We start from the raw sequence: 20880 nt of genomic DNA, 5'->3' as shown, positions 1-20880 counted from the left end.
CCTTAGTAAGAAAGTATAAAAAGTGATTCTGCATCAGGTTTCTTGCTCATCTCCATATTTTGGGAAACAGCCCAGAAATTAGCCTGCACTGCTGCAGCCATCTATAGAAAGTTGCTGGTACCCTTCAGAATACCATAACTGGTACTGGCTTGTTTAAGACCTGGTGACACTTGTCATGGGAATAGGTAACCCTGTGCTGTAATACTCATATTTTGGCCTGAACTATTCAATCAGCCCTGCCTAGTGGTATCGGTGCTTCTGTATTACTTAGCACCATGTGTGACTTGGAGCCTCTACCCAGCAGCTCTCTAAGGGTACGTCAACCCAGCAACGTTATTTCAAAATAACTAGTATTATTTTGAAATATCTTACTCCGCATCTATACAGCAGGCAGTTATCATATATATAGTAGCCCAATGTCTGTGACTGTGTAATGCTGAAACGCTGGTTGTTCCCTCTGGGTGGTGCTGTGGCCTCCCGCCGTGGCACTCGGCTGACTTCTGCGCTGCTCAGCTGGGCTGTCGCGCAGGAGCAAGTGGACCAAGCGGCCGTTTGGGGTCCATACTCCCCATGCATCACGGAGGTGCTGCATAGGGAGCGCGGGGCCCAAATGGCCACTTGTGCCCCTTGCTCCTGCGCGGTGGCCTGGCTGAGCGGTGCAGAAGTCAGCTAATTGCCACGGTGGGAAGCAATAGTACCGCCCAGAGGGAGCAGCCAGGGGGCAGGGCCTGGAGAAGCTTGTGTCTCTGACATCAGGAAAAGGCTCCTAATTCAAAAGGAGGAAAGCGGAGCAGACACAGAGGATGCAGAGGAGACAAAGAGGAGAATGGAGCAGGCAAAGGACAGCAAGAGGGAGCGTGAGAGAGACGCAGCAGGAGGAGGAGAAGAGAAATAGAGTGAGAGGTGGGAGGGGGAGAAGAGAAAGAGAGAGACGGAAAGAGAGGCAGGAGGCGGACGAGAGCTGAGAGAGAGAGAAGGCGAGGCAGTAGGAGGAGAAGAGAGAGAGAGAGGCCGTTTGCACCATTTGATCCCACGCGGCAGCCTGGCTGAGCGGCGCAGAAGTCAGCCGAGCACCATGGCAGACAACGAAGAGGGCAGGGCAGTGACATACATGCCCAGGGGGTAGGATCTGGATGAGTATGCATCCCCAAAAGAGACAGAGGAGAGCGGAGAGAGAGTGAGAAGCAGGAGGAGAAGAAAAAGGGAGAGTGAGAGGCAGGAGGGGGAGAAGAGAAAGAGAGAGATGGAGAGAGAGGTAGAAGGTGGAAGAGAGCTGAGAGAGAGAGGAGGAAGCAGTAGGAGGAAGAGAGAGAGACGGAGCGAGAGACCGAAGGCTCAGGAGAGAAGACCGACGTGGAGGAGAGACCTAAAAATTCCCTCTTATGATGGGCTAATTGGCTAGTTTCGAAATAATGTTGAAATACTGTCAAGCTGGAGGACTTCTTACTCCAACTTCTGTAACCCTCATGGTATGAGCAGTAAGGGAAGTTGGAGGAGGAGTGCTCTATTTCAAAATAAGTGCTGTGTAGAAGCTCCCAATTTTAAAATAAGCTATTTTGAATTAAGCTCCGCAATTGACATAGCTCAGTGTTCATAGCTAATTTCAAGTTCAGCCCTGCTGTGTAAATGCCCCCTAAAGGAAGGTGGATGCACTTACCAAGGTTCTCTTGCAGCTTCTGGCGATCTGAAAGAGAAGAAAAGAAGACAATTATGGGTTTGCTGTGGGTCTTTCCAAGCAATTATTCAAACTCTGGGTACGTGTGCACCATATCTGCAAGTGAGCTTCCAAGTCTGGGCAGGCAGATACATGCTAGCTGTACTCTGATTAATGCACTTAAAGCATCAGTTTGGTGAGATACCACATTCAGCGGGTTGGTGCAGCTGCTCCAGTACAATACCCCTTGGACACTAGGTATGAATTCTAGTGGCTACCCTCAGAGACTCCTCTGGCTCCCCCAACCATTGTTAATAACCTAGCCAAAGCAAAGTTCTCTCCCAGCTTCAGTGTAGATGCATCCCCTGTATAACTACTAGATTATTGGACCTTTGGTCTGACCCAGTACGGCTGTTCTTATGTTCTTATGTATTATGTAATGGAGGACCAATATTTTGTCTCACACAAGCCCAAAACTGCAAGCTTGTACTGTTTCATCTCTGCTGTCTTCCACACTTGATACATGGTCCAAACATTCCAGCTACCAAACTGGGTGGTTGTGGTGGTTTGCTGATGTGGAGTGGGTTAATCAGTACAGCCTATGTAGATTCCTATGGTCTGGGTAAGCCCAGTGTGGAAACCAGGCAGCCTCACAAGGTCTTTCTCCACAACAGTGTGAGTATGAACCTGTCAGTGACAAGAATGCACTGATTAGCTGCGTCTAGACAGGCAAGTTTTTCCACAAAAGCAGCTGTGCCACAGAGAAACACACCAGTGTAGTTGCTACCCACTGATTTTGTGGCAGTGGCCCCAGTTGTTCCCGGTCTTTCTCCCCCGCTCATTCTTGGGGAAGAAGAAGGTGTGAGAGCGTCAGCATGACAAGCTCTTTTTTGTGGCTTTCCTGGGATGCAGGATGGTAGTCCTTTTCTTTGGAGAGCCATCTTACAATCATAGAGCTGGAAGAGACCTCAGAGGGTCATCAAGTCCAGCATTTCTTAAAGACTAAAGAGGCAGACATGTTAGTTTGCTAATATTTGTTGATTCATCTCTGTTCTTCTGTTTGATAATTGTTTTCTTTTTGCCTTTTTTTTAAGAGACATGGAGAACGGAAAGGCATCCGGTTTGCCACACTTGAGCAGCTAGCACCGCGTTCAAACCACCTGAGGGAAGACAAATTTTTTGGTGTTGTTTTCTTGAGGTAAAGGTGAAAGATGGAAACTATTTACACGAATTTCTATTGCTAACTCTATAAAAATAACTGTCCAAACACTGTATAACTATCTGAAGTAATCATGAGAGAGCATTTTCAAGCTCCATCTGCAGCTGAAGGCAGTTGAAGAGGAACTAAAGGCAAGAGACTAGGCTGCATGGCAGGCACTCGGGAGTCAGGGGGGCAAGGAACTTCCTGAGCATGCATGGGCTGATGGGGGAAATTGCTTTGCAATGCCCCAATTTGTAGCTCTGGGACTTCAGTCAACTAACAGTGGAGCATCCACAGCAACATCACTCAAAGAAGAACTGAAATATGTCCGTAAACATACATGGAAGAAGTTTGCTGAGCTCCTGGGTACTGTAAATGGGGATATGATTTGCAGCACACATCCAAGGGCTGTGCTCTAACTATCCACTAAACAGTAACAAGTAACTAAACAGGGGGAGGGATAGCTCAGTGGTTTGAACATTGACCTGCTAAGCCCAGGGTTGTGAATTCAATCCTAGTGGAGGCCATTTGGGGCAAAAAAAAATTAGGCATGGTACTTGGTCCTGTTATAAAGGCAGGGGACTGGACTCAATGCCCTTGCAAGGTCCCTTCTAGGAGATAGGCAATCTCCATCAATTTAATGTTTAAGTAATTCATCTTATTTAAATGTGACTATGGTAAGATAGATAAGGAGCCTTTGTGTTCACACCCACAGTGTCAACATGGGGCTTTTACTGTGCAGCGTTTGGGTGCACATTCTAATTCACAACTCTGTAATTTGAACTGTTGGGCAGTGTAGACATACTCTGAGTCCCACCCGCCCTTTGGCTGTACATTCACTCTTTGTTGCCAAGGCTGAAATGTGAGCTGCCAACTCAGCTGTGTTTGTTTCCTGGGCAGAGGGAGATGATTATGAAGGCCGATACAGTGCGTGTAGTGATATTTCTACCTCGTTATACTGTGAAAGCTCAGACATGCTCACTGGGGTTTAGACAAATACCTGCTTCCAAGGTCTTCTTCTTAGTCTCTGAAATAAGGAAAAGAAAAAATTTAAGACCCAAGAGACACACAGGTTCTGCACACCCCCGCATGACTGGGGTTAGTCACAGACATAGCACCACTCTCCCAAACCCAAGGCAGGATCCTGCAGGGTTTTCAGAAGCAGGGATGCTGGTTAGTGGTATGCACCAACCCACAGGAGATCTGGGGAAGTTTCTCACTCCTTAGCCCTTGTGTACACACACATGTAAACCAGTTAAATTAATTAACTTTTAAAACACTCCCTGAGTTAAACTGGGGCATGGCTGTGTGTAGAGCAGGCATAGGGCTCCAGCATAGAGCTACTAGAACAATGGGGCATGGTCAGTTACTCCATAGCACCCTCTCTGGTACATTGCAGCACAGCACTGATTGCTAGGGGAGCCCCATCCAGCCATCCCCAGCTGGAGGAATGGTGGCCATTAGCAGGCATCAGAGAGGGCAAAAAAGATGAAAAGGGGGTTGGAGTTCTTCAGGTCTCTTCTGGGCTGCCATTGTTATGAGAACCTCAATAACCATGTGGCCCTGTCAAATCCATTCTCCCTCTCTTACATTTGAATGTCTTTGTGTGTATGTGCAGTGCTCAGCAGAACGGGCTAGCACCACTCAGCATCACCACTGCCCACCAATATTGGTGCTACATATGGAAAAGTACACAGTGGATGAAATTAGACATGTTGGACCTACAGCATAGGTCATAGAATCTCATCCTGTTCCCCCTGCACTGTGCTCAATAAGTCAGGCTGGGCTACAGCAGCTCCCAGAAAAGTGCCCAGTCTGGATCTGACATCATCAGGAGATGGAGAATTCACCACAGCCCTGGGAGTTTGTGCCAGTGGCTAGTCACCCCCTGTGCCCCGGGCATTCAACAGTCACAGGAATGGTATCAGCTCAGAACATCATTAATCTGGCCATGTTGTTTCCTTTAAGAAGACAGAGCCTCTGAGCAATTGCCAAAAATTAGTGGGACAGAAGGTGACTCAGAGTTTATACAGCAAACGTGTCTCTCTTCCCTAGCCCTGTGCAAGGAAAATCACAAGCATTGACACTTCCACATCCGCTGCAAAATACACATTTCCTGACCTGTGTGTATGAACATGGGGAGGTGAGGAATCACTAGGCACAGACCTCCTGGTTCCACCCCCTCATTTCACTAAGCCCACAAATAGCAGCGAGCAGTCACAGAGCTCACGCATCTCAATGGACAGAGCAAGAGACAGAGCTAGAGACTTACCAAGAGTTAACAGAGCTTCCTCTTTAGAGCATTTCTTCTGAGAGGCCTTTTGCTTTGCTGTGGGACAGGGAATCAGACATTGGCATAAGACAGGGAAAGAAGGGGACACAGTGAAGAATTCACTAATACAGGTTGTGAGCAGGGACCCCAGTTTGTTCGTTGCATTTATTTTCTGAAACTGTATAAAGAAAATATCTGATCAATAAGACTATTTCATGTCCAGTCCAGGACCCTCCAACCAGGAAAATAACAGGTTCCCATTACCTGTGTATCCAAGATATGCACAAACTCCAGCAACAATGAGAACCAGAGCAAATAGTGCCCAGAATGCAGCCAGCCAGGGAGACACCCGGGGGAAAATAGCACCTGGCAAACAGAGAGGACAGAGTGTAAGGAGCATGGTCCCATCCTGGAGCTGAGGAGTGGGGCTTGCCACTTATCCTGATAGCTTAGTCCTGGCTCAGGGACCCCTAAAATCATGGGAACGAAGGAAATATCCCTTCCAGGCTCCATTCAGAGCCACTGAAACCAGAGAAGCCAACACAGAAACTGTTCCAAAAACCAGGAATTTGTCCTGCCTGAGTCTCTCTCACTGTTACAAGCCAATAGCCAATGGCTCTGTCCATCCCTGTCAGTGGAAGCCAGCTGTCCAGATTATCACTGTCACACAGTTCCCAGTTTTAATTCATCATGTCCAGCCCAGATAATTTCATCAAGGAACAAGTATTTTCCCAGTTGACTCCAGTGTGTTATGAATTAATGGAATCATAGGGTATGACTACAGAGCAAAGTTATTTAGAAATAACAGCTGTTATTTTGAAATAACTTTACTAGTGTCTACACAGCCAAACCGCTATTTCAAAAGGAATAATGACAAATTAGAAATAGCTATTTCAAAATAAATACAGTGTGGACACTTATATCGAAATAGGGGGCCTCCAGCCTTCCCATGATGTCTGGTAGACACTGGCCTCAACCAAGAACACTCCTCTCCCTCCCCCCTACTCCCTCCCTGGAGCCTTTAAAGGGGTTGACTCTAGCCACAGTGCCTGTGCTAGCTTCAAGCCTGCCAGCCCAGAGCCAGCAGTCACTGCCCCGACCCTGTAGCCCCAAAACATGAGCCAGCAAGCCACTGGCAGCCAGCCCTCCACCGCTCCCCAGGAGCAGTCTGCCAGCTCCCAGGAGATTGCTAGGGCTTGGAGAAGGCAGGTTTCTTCCTGATCCAGGGTGGAGATCATGGACCTTATTCAGGTTTGGGGGGATGCCCCCAATGTCCATGATATCCACATTAGTTGGAGGAATGTGGCTGTCTATGGCAGGATAGCTGCCAGCCTGGCCACCAAAGCCCAAATACGAACCCAGGAGCAGGTTTGCATGAAAATCAAATTGGTCCGGCGAGACCCCCAAACCTGAGCCCTGAGCTTTCTCTCCCCCTTCTTCCCCTTGCTTCCCCTTTCCAGCTCCCTCCTCCCAGGTTTCCCCCTCCACTCTCTCACCCTCTCTCCTCCCTTCTCCCGCCTCCTTTCCCCAGTTTCACCAGAGTTTAATTCCCCTCCCCCCAGTTTTGTTAAATAAAGAGAGTTTGTGTTCATGAAAATACGTGTATTTCATTTTACATCAGGAAGGAGGGTTAAGGAGGGGTAAGTGGAAGGATGTGAGGGAGGAATGAGGCACAAGTCCCCACTGGGCCAGACCAGGGAGGCTCTTAGAATCATAGAACTGGAAGAGACCTCAGAAGGTCATCAAGTCCAGCCCCCTGCTCTAGGCAGGACCAATTCCAACTAAATCAACAAAGCCAGGGCTTTGTCAAGCCGAGACTTAAACACCTCTAGGGATGGAGACTCCACTACTTCCCTAGGGAACCCATTCCAGTGCTTCACCACTCTCCTGGTGAAATAGTTTTTCCTAATATCCAACCTGGACCTCTCCCACCACAACTTGAGACCATTGTTCCTTGTTCTGCCATCTGTCACTACTGAGAACAGCCTCTCTCCATCCTCTTTGGAGCCTCCCTTCAGGAAGTTGAAGGCTGCTATCAAATCCCCCCTCACTCTTCTCTTCTGCAGAATAAACAGACCCAAGTCCCTCAGCCTCTCCTCATAAGTCATATGCTCCAGCCCCCTAATTATTTTGGGTCCGCTGGACCCTCTCCAATGCGTCCACATCCTTTTTGTAGTGGGGAGCCCAGAACTGGACACAATACTCCAAATATGGCCTCACCAAAGCCAAATAAAGGGGAATAATCACTTCTCTAGATCTGCTGGCAATGCTCCTCTTAATGCAACCTAATATGCCATTAGCCTTCTTGGCTACAAGGGCACACTGTTGACTCATATCCAGCTTCTCATCCACTGTAACCCCCAGGTCCTTTTCTGCAGAACTACTACTTAACTGGCTGGTCCCCAGCTTGTAACTATGCTTGGGATTCTTCCGTCCCAAGTGTAGGACTCTACACTTGTCCTTGTTGAACCTCATCAGATTTCTTGTGGCCCAATCCTCCAATTTGTCTAAGTCATTCTGGACCCTATCTCTGCCCTTAAGCGTATCTACCTCTCCCCCCAGCTTAGTGTCATCTGTAAACTTGCTAAGGGTGCAATCCATGCCCTCATCCAGGTCATTAATAAAGATATAACCAAAACCGGTCTTAGAACCAAATCTTGGGGCACTCCACTAGAAACTGACCGCCATCCTGACATCGAGTCATTGATCACTACCCGCTGGGCCCGGCCTTCTAGCCATCTTTCTATCCATCTTACCGTCCATTTATCCAATTCACATTCCCTTAACTTGCTGGCAAGAATATTGTGGGAGACCGTATCAAAAGCCTTGCTGAAGTCAAGGTATATCACATCCACTGACTTTCCCATGTCCACAGAGCCAGTTCTCTCATCATAGAAGCTAATCAGATTGGTCAGGCATGACTTGCCTTTTGTGAATCCATGCTGACTATTCCTAATCAATTTCCTCTCATCCAAGTGCATCAATATGGATTCCTTAAGGATCCCTTCCATGATTTTTCCAGGAACCGAGGTAAGACTGACCGGCCTATAGTTCCCTGGATCGTCCTTCTTCCCTTTTTTGAAGATGGGCACTACATTTGCCTTTTTCCAATCATCCGGGATTTCTCCCGATCTCCACAACTTTTCAAAGATAATGGCCAAAGGCTCCGCAATGACATTTGCCAAATCCCTCAGTACCCTCTGATGCATTAAATCTGGGCCCATGGATTTGTGTACGTTTAGCTTTTCTAAATAGTTCCTAACTTGTTCTTGCTCTGGCTCCATGTTGCAGAGTGCTGCAGTGTCCCAAGGGAGGGCAACCAAAGCGCACATAAATAAAATGCTTTGCTGTCCCTCATCGAGATAGGGAAGCAAGCAGAAAAACCTGAGAACCGTCTGTCCAGGGGAGGGGTGGGGGGAGGAGGCGGTTCCTTTAAGCACAAGCCTCAGATAGCCTCAGGCAGCAGCCCCACACAGTAAGTCTTGACCTGATGCCCTGCCAGACCTGTTTCCGTCTGGCCTTAAATACGATTTAGTGTCCACTCAGTATGGACGTACTAGCAAAATGGTATTTCGAAATGCATTTTGTGTGTAGATACATTATTTCAAAATAACTATTTTGGAATAAGATATTTCGAAATAATGCTGTAGTGTAGACATACCCATAGATAATAAAACCAGAAATGACCATTACAACCATCTAGTCTGACCTCCTGTATTACGCAGGCCACAGATCCTCTCCCAGGGTTTCCTGTTCTGTTCCAGATAGAGAAGACCTCACAGAAAGAAATATCTGGTTTGGTTTTAAGGCTTCCAAGTGATGGAGAACTCATCATGTCCTTAGAGCAATTATGCCAATAGTTAATTCCTCTCCCTGTTAAAATGATGGACCTTATTTCTAGTCTGAATTTGTCTAGCTTCAACTTTCAGCCATCAAATCTTGTTCTGACTTTGTGGACTGGATTAGACACCTGTGTACTGTCAGAAATCTCCTCCCATATAGGTACTTACAGTCTATGATCAAGTCAACTTTTAAATTTCCCTTGGACAAGCTTTATAACTTCAACTCCTATGTTTTGGATTGTGAAGCAGATTTCCAGATCCCTAACTGCTCTTGTATGTATTTTCTGAGCACTTTCCTGTATGTCAACATCCCATTTAAAAGTGTAGACCCCAGAACAGGACACAGTGTTCCATAATGGTCTTGCTAAAACCATATAGAGGCAATGTTACCTACTTTCTCCTAGATATTCTCATGCATAAATAGAATCATAGAAAGATTATAGTCAGAATCTTAGCTCCAGTATCACTTTGGAAAGTCATGTTCAGTTATTTTCCATATGATCTTTAAGTCCTTTTCAGAGTCACTGCTTGCTAGCACCTAGTCTCCTATCCTGTAATCGTGATCAGAGCATTGTGCTTCTAATTGTGTGACGTGGGATTTGGTAACATTGAAATGCACATGGAGTGAGTTCGCATTACCAGTCAGATAGGTCAGTCTACAAATTTGACCTTCCCCATAATTTTTTATTGTTTTACCATTGTTTACATCATCTACCAATTTTACTAGCAATGGTTCTATATTTCCTTCCACCTCATAGAAGAGCACTGACCCAGAACACTAGCATGTTCAAACCCAGAACAATAGCATCCCCCATGAAGGATGATTCTTCTTTAGAATTACTTTGAAATACATCCATTATCCAGTTTTTAATCTACCTAATTAATGTGAGCTACATTGATTATGTACAGTACTAGTTTTTGTTACCAAAGTGAACTACAAACTTATGTTGGCTTAATTACCTTGTGAAAGACCGTGTAAAATCTCTCTCTGTGAAATGTATTTATGCCAGTCTAAGAACTGGCATAGACATCATTAGATCAATGGGGAAAAAAATCATTTCTCAGAGAGGTGTGTTTACTACAGCCAGGGCAGAACCTCTTCTGTCATTGTAATAAGAGAGTACACTACGACACTGCTCTTGTAGCATTTCTAAGGTACATCTCTCTGAGTCGATTACTGCAGCCCCACCAAATGAACCATCCCCTCAAAGAACACCTTTAAGATCATTTCACAAGGACCAGCCCAGCTCCTGACCTGCAGTTTGTCTAGATCACAGAAATCTCCTTTGCTAAGGCCTCCACAACACAGACTAGAATGGGATTTCCTATTCCAGTACCAGAAATCAACTATAGGAGAGTGCTATTCCAGTACCCCTCTCCCTTCCCTCTCCCACAGCACAGGGGAACTCACCAGAGAGATGAATGGCTGATTGTTGCTCTGTCTCCACCAGTCTATTCCGCACTATGCAGCTGATGTCTCCACTGCCTTCTCTTTCAGTGACAGTGACGTGACTCACAACATTGTACAGGTTCTCCCTGTCCTCAGTCACATCAGTCACAATGTCTGTTGCCAAATTCTGCCAGTTCTTTCCAACCCACTGGAGTTCAGGTTTGGGGAACCAGCCTGTGGATCTACAGGCCAGTCCAATCCCCTGGCCCTGGGAACCCAGCACGTCAATGAACACTGGAGCCACAGCTGCAGGGAGAGACAGAGTTTGTGTGTGTCACAGAACAATGTTTTGGGTAGCATCATGTGAGTCCTCAGATACTTCTGGGGATAGTGGGCTGTAACTGAAAAGCTCCATCCCCTTATGTGCAAAGCCTCCCCAGGATCCCTTTTCCCTGCAAGCTGAGAAAGAAATATTCAGGTTTAATGATATACAGATATTACTGCAGCTACTGATGAAATGCAATCACTTCTGGGGTGGAGCCCAGCAGCTGTCAGGATTATTGCAGGTTAGTATAGAGCAGGAAGAGAGGTACTGCAAACTGCCTACATCACTGCTATAATTCCTCTTGTGCCACCCTCCTAAATACTGTCCTGTCTCTAGTGTCCTCCCACACTGGGAACGGTGCCCCCTGGTAAAGCCACCTCTCTTGGTTGTTTTTCTCTCTGACATTGGGGGCTGCACAAAACCTCCCTGCCTTCATTTGAATCTTCCTCTAAGAGCACATGTCTCCTGTGGAGTTTGCACTAGGAGACACCAAAGGTGAGAAATTAGGGAAATCAACCTCCATGCTTGGCATCATCATAGTAGGGCCCCTCATCCGGAACTTGGTGTGTCTGAACTGCATTGTCTGGGGTTGCATTACTTAGTGAGCTCAATGGGCAGAGATGCTCCCTTCCACTGACCTTGTGCAGCACAGAACATGGGTCAGTGCTCAGGAAATAAATACAACCCCCCAATATCCCAGTCCTTGGAAACTGCAGGGGCAGTGGGGTGTTGGAAAGACGGCAGGTGAGTCCTTCCTCAAGAAGGGGTTACCATAGGAATGGGAGAGAAGACTGGGTCACTGGGAACTGAATATCGCTATCACTTGAGCTGGGATTTGGACAGACCATGGGTGTAAAGGTCCCACTCCTTCAAACAGTGTCATAATGAGCATGAGAGCTGAGCACTGTAGCTTTACTTCTCATTAAAGAAAGGATGTTTAATGCAGCACTGACCCTACTGGCACCACAGTGAGGTCAATGCTGGGTCTGAGGGGAGACCGCCCCCTACTAAGTCCTGCACATCACTCCCTGAAACACAGGCCCCTTCCCGCATGCTGGCCTCAGGTTTGGGGAAACCCCAATGGCAGAGAATTCTCTTGGTGCCCAGACATGGCACTTTGTTGTGCTTGGATCAGTATGGGAGCACTTTACAGAGCTACAGCTCTGGCAACCCAGACACAGTGCCCCACCCCATAGCACAGTGTCTCACCTGCAACCCGCAGCTCAGTGATGGCTTCACGGCTCCATTCTGGGTTCCTCACAAAACACTGATATTTCCCATTATCTGTTATTTGGAGTGTTTTCAGCCTCAGGGAGACATTCCCGCTGCTGAACTCTGGCAGAAACAGTTCTGTGCGATTCTGGTAACCTTCCCCCGGTAGTTCTTGGGTACCCCTGTCTGTGTACTCATGAACTAGGATAAATTCTTGTTCAATTTTCCTCCACCACAGGTCCATGTTGGGCAGCTGGGCTGGTGGTGAGAGCTGGCAGGGTAACACCACATCCTGTCCAAGAAACCCCACCACAGGACTTTGGGAGCCAGTCACTGAGAACTTTTCTGGAACAGAAAACCCCAGGAGCACAGTGAGTGAGAAGAAAGAGGAGAGAGCATTGCTGAGCCAGGGACCATCTGTACAGATACAGTGAGTGAGAAGAGAGGACATTGCAGAGGGAAATAGAATTCCCTCAGTCTTGCATTGCTCACAAAAAAAAGCTCCTGGGGCTGAGCATGTTTAGGACCATTGAGTTACTGTCATTGTGCATGCAGGGCAATACAGCTGAACCAAAGTTGACACAAGATAGTCTTCCAATGATGCCCTTCAGTCCCTACTCCTGATAGAATTGATAAGGTCTGCATATTTCTGTGCCTTCCACGCAGAAACATGCAACAGAAATCTCTGGGGGACACTCACCACTTCCCTAAGAAGATATGTATTCCACAATGTTTGGGTGACGAGGTGTTATGGGATTTCAGAGCAGAGCAGAGAGCATCTTTGGGCCATGCAAAATGTCTCAGCGGTCACTGCATTGTTCTAGGACTTCCAGTGACCTTTTGTGGTTTTTTTCCAACTTCCATTCTGACCACAGTGAAACACCACTTATGGAGCTAGGGAAACAAGCACTGAGCTTGAGGACACCTGGATGAGAACTACTCTGCTTGTGGAGAAGCGTGTGGCGATCACATTGTGGAAGCCAGCTACTCCAGACAGTTTCTACTCAGTCACCAATCAGTTTGGAGTGGGAAAGTCGACCATTGGACTTGTGCTAATGGAAGTGTGACAGGCCATCAATCACACCATGCTCTGAAAGAACGTAACTGTGGGCAATGTGTGAAATTTGAAGGTGATTTATGTCCCTAGAATATTTGTGTCTGAACTACACTAATCTGTCCCACCATGGAGCTTATACAGCAATTACTGTCAAACTGCTGCACCTGAGACTTAGGCTATGTCTAGACTGCAAGCCTCTTTCGAAAGAGGCTCTTTCGAAAGAGAGCGTCTAGACTGCACGCGGAACTTTCGAAAGAGCAAGCCGCTTTTTCGAAAGAAAGCACCCAGTGAGTCTGGATGCTCTCTTTCGAAGAAGCCCTATTTACATTCAAGAATGCCTTCTTTCGAAAGAAGCACTTTCGAAAGAAGGCGTTCTTCCTCGTGAAATGAGGTTTACCGCCATCAAAAGAAAAGCCGCGTTCTTTCAATTTAATTTTGAAAGAACGCAGCTGCAGTCTAGACGCAGGTGAAGTTTTTTCGGAAAAAGGCTACTTTTCCCGAAAAAACCCCTGAGTCTGGACACAGCCTTACTGTGTGGCTACAGGTGGGGAGGGATAAGGTTGAGATTTCAAAGCCACCAAGCAGATTTTTATACCAAGTGTTGCCAAATTCAGGACTGTGATTTGTTCTTCATAAAGTCCCAGCTCCTGGAGACTTGTGATACTTCAAGAATCTCAGCTTTTGGTTAAAACAAAGCCAGTTTCTAGCTCTAGCTGTAGCAAAGAAAAGCTTGAAAATGTCAGGATGCTCTGCAGGCCCCTCTCAAGAGGAGCAGGGATTTGGTGACTTGCTGCAAAATCCAAAAATCTTGCTTACCAGAGCTAGGACATGCCCCAGTTGCCTCCAAATCATTCTGTCCCCACAGCCTCCTCCCTTGGACCACCATAGCTCCCCTTACCCAGCCCTTGAGAGGGTAGTGTGCATAGGTTACGAGAAGGGAAATAATTGAGATTCAAAAGCTTTACCAGAGAGACAACATGGCACCAGGAGGAGGAGCCCCAGGCTGCAAACAAAAAGCTGCCACCATGTTGCCATGGGGAGGCACCAGGCAAGGACCTGTAAGGAGAGAATAGGTATGGTTAATACCTCCCCTCCCCGTGTGATGGGCTGGTTTCATGCCATCCCCTGCTTTATGAAAATTTACTTATGAATATGAATATGCATAACTTAAATGTTCTTTAGGCAAAATACATCATGTAACATATTTTAAAGTTATGATTTGCTGAATGTGTATTTTCTATTTTTGTGCATGTATCATTCTTCTTTGTGAAGTTAGAAATATGTATTGTGGAACTGCTTAGTGTATTAATTGTGCTATTGAGGGCCATTACTAATACTCTGGAAACTTAATGGCCCACAGCTAAAGGTAAAAATCTATGAATGGTTTTAGTTTTCCTTAACATCTGGATTGTTGTTGGTCATGCCAGGAAATGGGGCCAGACCACCTGATTCTGGATCCCATTTTTGATCTGGTACTTTTCTATTCATGGTGAGAAAAAATTAAACTTAGCACAAAGAATTCTTGCCTTTTGGGAAAAAAGATATAAAAGGTGGAAATGAAACAATACCAGTTGCTAGACTCCATGCAACCTTTTCTTACCACCCACAATGCTTGATGGAAATATCTAAGACTAAACAAAAGAAGGATTGGGCCCAAGCTAGGAGACTGTCTAGCTTGTGAAAGAGATAATTAGACCAACTGTTAGGGAAAGAATTTTCATGTAACAAGTTTGTGTATTAGTATTAGTTGTTTTATTTATTTTGGTTTAGTAATTGACGGTGTGTCTAGACTACATGTCGATGGAGCCATATAGATGAGGCAGGACCACAAAGGGAAAAGAAGCGGCGATTTAAATAATCGCTGCTTCATTTAAATCAAAATGGCCGCCGCGCTATGCCAATCAGCTGTTTGTTGGCACAGCGCGGCAGTCTAGACAGGGATCTGCCGACCCCAGAACCCTTTGTTGGCAGATCCTTTTGCCTCGTGAAATGAGGTGAGGCACCCCAGAAGCTCAGTAGGCAGGCTGAGTGGCATGACCATCGTATGAACATCAGAGCATAAGAACAGCCAGACTGGGTCAGACCAATGGTCTATCTAGTCCAGTGTCCTGTCTGCTGACAGTGGCCAATACTGGATGCCCCAGAGGGAGGGGACACAGCAGGTAATCCTCAAGTGATCCCTCCCCTGTCACCCATTTACAGACAAAACCATGTGACAGTCTCAAGAGGACCTCTGTGATCAAAACCTCACAGTAGGCAGTGCAGAGAACAGGTTCCATCCATCATCTGACCTGATGGACTCTGCTCCCAGGCAGAACATTGCCCCAGAACAAGAGAGTATTTCACCCCCTCAAGCTGCTGTACTCGCTGTCCAGGCCTGGCACTAAAAAGAAAGAAAGAAATTCAAAGGCTCAGACCTGAGGCTACAGAGAGCCAGAGGTTGGAGCTTTATGGGGTAACTGCTCTGAGACCTGTCAACCCAACCCCTCACTGATTCTATGTGTGACAGCCTTAAGGACACAAGTCCCCTGCTATGGAGTTCACTAACCAACAATCCAATGAATGAAAAAGGAATAATATTCAATTAAAAACAAACTAGAGCATGTCTGTGGTGCACTGCTGTCAGAGCCGGTGTTAGCAGCGGGCTGTAACTGCATTTCAGCCTGACCCTTTATTTATTTAGCTTGGCCCAGGGCCCCCTGCTAGTTAAAACTGGCCCTGCTTGCTGTGCACAGCTGCATTGGGTTCTGCACCTTGCTATCAGATACAGCTCAAAATTCCTGTGTTTATAACACTGATCCTTATAAAGGGCTTCTCTAAATTACCTTCTTGAACAAATATACCTCTACAACCAAGACCTTGGATCTGAGAGAAATAATGGGGGTGAGAGGCAAAATCTGTGTTAATGTCCCAAATGTTCTGGAGGCAGAACCCTGCCATTACCTCTCCAATATGTAGGGAGCAGGACTATGGGGCCCTCAAATCCATGAGAACCTGAGGCCCTTTATTTCCTCAGTCCAGCTCCACCTTCTTAAGAGCTTCCTGCACAGGAAGAAGGGGTTGGAGACTGAGCCAAGCTCTCTCTGTTATCACTGCATATCTAGCCTATCCCAGAACAAAGGTTTGGAGGCCATTTTATTACTCGCATGCACTTGTGTAAAGTGGGACTCTGAGGGAGCCGCAGAACCAAGCTATAGCAGGTGCTGGGGATTTTTTTTTTTTTGAGGAAAATTTTATTTTTATTCAAAATATTTTGACAAAATGACTGGAAATAATCCACCCCAAAACAAAAAAATAATTGATTCAAATTGGAAATTCAATTAAATAAAAGAGAACAAAAGTATTTTCTTGTAAAGTTCAATTTCCCATCACACTGGAATTGAAATGAACATTTTTGTTGAAAATTATTTTAATGAAAATGTTCAAATTCAATGAAGCCATTTTTCATTAAACATATTTTTGATGAAATAGTCTTGACAAGCTCTAGTTTCGAGCTTCTTACAGGGCTCTTCTTGAGCCTCATAACAAAGGATAAACTGTTCATAATGCATCTAAGTCCCACCAGCTTTCTATAGGTGATAGGGATGAGATCCACAAAAGGGCACACATTAATTGCTAACTGCTCCATGAGTGCCTATCAATTCAGACACTGTCCTAAAGACAACGGGGAGTGGGTGGGAGAGACAGAGCATGGGCCTGTGGCCAGAGTATGCAAGAGTCAACTGGATGGAGCACTCACTGGCATGTAGAAGAACCAGGTTTGATTTCCAGTCTCTCATTTGGGGCAGGGATTTGACCCCAGGTCTTTCCTTCCCAGATTAGCCCCCTAGTAACAGATTGTGGGTGAGTCTCTCCTGTTGGAGCGGGTCCACTTTAAATAAATAGTTACTAGAGCAGGCAGGCCTGCCAGCATGGGGAAGGGGAGTAAATGGGGCAAGTGCTACAGGGTCCAGTGATTTAAAAGGGCCTAGGGCTCCCAGCCGCCACTATAGCAGCAACAACAGTTGCCGGAGCCTGGATCTTTTAAATTGACACTGGGGCCACAGCTGGCACTGAAGAACTGGCTGGGGGGTGCCAGTTCCCATCCTCACAACTTCTGCCTAAAGGCCCCGCCCCCTTCCAGACGTCTGGAGCCATCCCCAGCCTTGCCCAGGGTCAAGCAAAGTCTGTCAGACACGCAGAGAGCAGAGATTGCACTCTGGGTCTCTCACGTCCACCCAGTTAGACACCCTGACCCCTGGGCTATCGGTTGTAATGCAAGGAAGGAGGGTGGGGGGAGAGGGTCCCTCTCTGGTTCTAGGCAAGGAAGGGCTAATTTGATTCAACTGAGGGTTTTAACACTGAGAATCCTGACCAGAGAAAGGTACCTAACTCCAGCCATGAGCTAAGAATGTGAGGTGCGGATCAATGGGAGTGAGGAGCCTAAATCCCGTTGTGAATCTGGAACATGATCCCAGCCCTTTTTCCTTTGAAGGTCTCTGTCTGGCACAGGAGTTTGCTTGCTCATCATGCTAGGTTGTGAGGAGCTATTTGTTAGGTGCCTAGCTCTGCCTACACATTATATTGGGAGCCTGGGTGCCAAGCACGGGACAGTGAAGACCTCTAGGCAACAAAACACCTCCCAACTCTGTGATTCCAGCACTAAGCTCCTCAACCATATGAGTGGTTTGTAATATGTTACCCACCAGCAAGGAGTCAGAGCCAATCCCATGAGCTTCTTGCTGCTGACAAGTCTGTGAGTTCCCTACCCGCCATAGAAATCAACACACAGCGACACAAAGGACAATTCTTAAAGTCCCACCACTTCAGGACTTCTGATCAGCAAATCTAGCAATCACAGCCCTGCCTGAGAGAGTTTACTGTCTAAAAGTCAGGCAGGAGAAAGCCAACCAGTGAAACAGACAACAATAGGTGATGGATTGTGCGGGGAGCGGCGGTGAGAAAACAATACAGAAAAGAGCATAGCAGGGAAGCACAGTCTTAGCTGGCTACTTCCTTGGCCAGCATCAGAAGGCAGTGGGCAAAGGACCCCATGGCAGAGGTAGCTCTGAGGAGGTACTTTGAAGTGAGGAAGTTGGTGGATTTGTGAACTTTGATGGGGAGCTGTTCCTGTGCATGAGGCATGACAAGGTCTGATCGTGGATACGTTACATAACACCACATGCCCCTCCAGCACGGATCAGACCTGTGTTCTAACAGACCAGACCAGACCAGACCATGCATTCTAGCATAGTGTAACGTCCCATGGAGACAAGGTCTGAAAGGGTCTGAGCCCAACTAGGCTCAGCTACACATGGGCTACGTCTACACTGGTATAATTTTCCGGAAATGCTTTTAACGGAAAAGGTTTTCCGTTAAAAGTATTTCCGGAAAAGCGTGTCTAGATTGACAGGATGCTTTTCCGCAAAAGCACTTTTTCCGGAAAAGCATCCATGGCCAATCTAGACGCGCTTTTCCGCAAAAAGGCCCCGATCGTCATTTTCGCGATCGGGGCTTTTTTGCGGAAAACACTACTATGATGTCTACACTGGCCCTTTTCCGGAACAGTTTTCCGGAAAAAGACTTTTGCCCGAACGGGAGCAGCATAGTTTTTCCGGAAAAGCACTGATGATTTTACATTAGATCGTCAGTGCTTTTCCGGAAATTCAAGCGGCCAGTGTAGAAAGCTGGCAAGTTTTTCCAGAAAAGCGGCTGATTTTCTGGAATAAGTGGCCAGTGTAGACACAGCCCTAATGTGCTGGACTAAGAGCTCTGGGGCAATGAGAATCTCTGACAGACTGTATGTGCCACACCCAGCACAACAGGGCCCTGATCTCAGTCAGGATCTGTGCAGTGCATGGGAGAATGGAGGCCCAGGCCTATGTCACAGTCTGTGCTGCACCCAGCACAAGGAGGGTTCAGATCTCCATCAGGGTTGCTGCTGCACCCTGCATAGTGGAAACTAATCTCAGTTGCAGGGCCGTCCTTAGGATTTATGGTGCCCTAGGTAGGATTATTAAACTGGTGCCCCTATGCTTGACTTGCTCTTCCACCCCTACCCCGTCCCCTTCCCTTCCCAGAGACCCCAGCAGCCAATCCGCTCCCTCAGACTGTGCTGCAGGCAGTGCATTCGGCCCTCTCTAGGACCCAGCCCTGCTGTTACATGTGTAACCCTTCCGCCGGGCAGGCCTGGCAGCAACCAGGGCCGGGTTCAATATGTAGGGTTATGTCTATACTGGCGGGTTATTACGGAAGAACAGCTGTTCTTCCAGAAAATGTCCACACTGCCCACCTGGTTTGTGCAAGAAGATGTACAGGATGGCGTGGTAAGAGAGGGCATCTTATGCAAGAGCTACGCTCTTTTTTAACAGGTGTAAGCCCTCTTGCGCAGGAGCTCTTGCACAAGAGGGCAATGTGGACGCTTGGCAGAAATTTCTTGCGCAAGAAAGCCCTATGGCTAAAATGGTCATCAGAGCTTTCTTGCGCAGGAGAGCGTCCACAGGGTCATGGATGCTCTTGCGCAAAAGCACAGCTCGCACATGGCAGTGTGGACGTTTTCTTGCACAAGAAGCCACTAGTGTAGACATAGCCTAGGGGTTCATCTCACACAGAACTGGCTCGAGCCCCCACCCAGTAGCCTGGGAAAGAGGACAGCCCTGCTCACTTGTGATCTGGGCAGCAGCCTGCAATGGGGCTTCAATCTCAGCTGAGATTGTGCCAATAATAACTACAAGGGAGATGCCTGAATTCTGAGCCAAATGACCCTCCCACCACACACAGACGCTTGTGGCCTGGCACACCTCCCCCAAGCAATGTGAGGCTAGCCAGAGCCCACCTTGTGTCCTACCCACATAGTGTGGTGGGCCTGAAGTCCCGCTTCCCTCATCCCTAGTTTGTGGGGCTGACCTGAGCCCCCTACTACTCACCCACATGCAGACCTGGCCCAGTCTCTCCTGACACCAACCCCTCATGGGTTCTCCCTAGCCCTCCCTCCAGTGCAGGGCTTGCCTTGCTATTCCCTCCCCCATTCCTCCATGCTCTGGGAGACGTTGCAAACCTATTTTTGGGCAAAACGTTGGATTTCTCCAGGTTTCTCTTGCCAGCTGATGATCATTTTGCAAGAAAAAAATGGGACAAATGCCCTGTTTTCCAAAAACACTGGGACAGCTGAGACAGGATGTGTAGTCACGCTAGCTGTAAGACCCTTTTGAAGAGACGCCAAATCATCTGTACACCCCATCACACACTTCAGGGAAAGGCCACAAAGAACCCCAACTGGGCTCACTGTGCAGTGAGGGATTAATGGGTGGGGCAATGACTCACATCGACCATTGGGCCTTGCCAAGGCACTAACAAGAGGTGAGAACAGCCTGTAGTAGGGGGAAGTTTGCTTCTCTGGGTCAGGAGTGTGAGCAGCCCTTGAGAGCGAAGGAACAGGGATAATAATAGAAAGGGACTTACCTCAAAGTTTCAGTGTGTCCCAGAGAATGCCAGGCAGTGAGCCAGGGGTCCTGATGCCATACAGCACTCCAGGAACTGAATAGATGTGCTGGGGCAGACAGGGAAATGGATCCCGGAGCAGTGTGTGAACTCTGAGTAAGGGAAAGTGAAAGCATCAGGGTACCTGTCACACATTAACCTGGCAGAGCTATGATGTGCCCAGGACCCAGAGCCAGTGTTCAGTCCCCTGGGAGGAGTTTAGGTGCTGCTGGGATACCTGGGAATCTTGCAGCTCCCCTGTCCCTGGATCTGCTCCCCTCCTATCACCACCACCAAGCTGCCATTCCTGTCCCTGACTGTGTTGCACTGTGGGTTGATTAGCAGGCCATGCCACAGAGCCCAGGCCTCTAAGATTCAGTGCAATACCATGCAAGTGATTTCAATGGGAGACAGGATACACAGCGTAGAAGAGCCCCAGTGACATCTAAGAAGCTACCACGATGTTAAC

General features: G+C 47.4%; 1 protein-coding gene across 1 annotated transcript in view; it reads right to left on the bottom strand.

Moving 5' to 3' along the window:
- The window catches only part of LOC102452313 (butyrophilin subfamily 3 member A2), a 52205-nt gene extending 31687 nt beyond the window's left edge, over positions 1 to 20518 (bottom strand). The window contains exons 1-8 of the mRNA XM_075914295.2: positions 20394 to 20518; positions 13919 to 14009; positions 11894 to 12241; positions 10381 to 10665; positions 5392 to 5493; positions 5128 to 5184; positions 3856 to 3882; positions 1658 to 1684 (exon numbers count right to left, since the gene is read on the bottom strand). Coding sequence (XP_075770410.2) covers positions 1658 to 1684; positions 3856 to 3882; positions 5128 to 5184; positions 5392 to 5493; positions 10381 to 10665; positions 11894 to 12241; positions 13919 to 13988 — 916 coding nt within the window. The 5' untranslated portion in view covers positions 13989 to 14009; positions 20394 to 20518. The remainder of the gene's footprint in view (positions 1 to 1657; positions 1685 to 3855; positions 3883 to 5127; positions 5185 to 5391; positions 5494 to 10380; positions 10666 to 11893; positions 12242 to 13918; positions 14010 to 20393) is intronic.
- Positions 20519 to 20880: the final 362 nt, after the last annotated feature.

The sequence above is a fragment of the Pelodiscus sinensis genome, chromosome 18 (assembly GCF_052426305.1).
Source record: "Pelodiscus sinensis isolate ZL-2025 chromosome 18, ASM5242630v1, whole genome shotgun sequence".
NCBI lineage: Eukaryota > Metazoa > Chordata > Testudines > Trionychidae > Pelodiscus > Pelodiscus sinensis.
The sequence above is the reverse complement of the archived record's forward strand: the minus strand, read 5'-3'. Positions and strand labels throughout refer to the sequence as shown.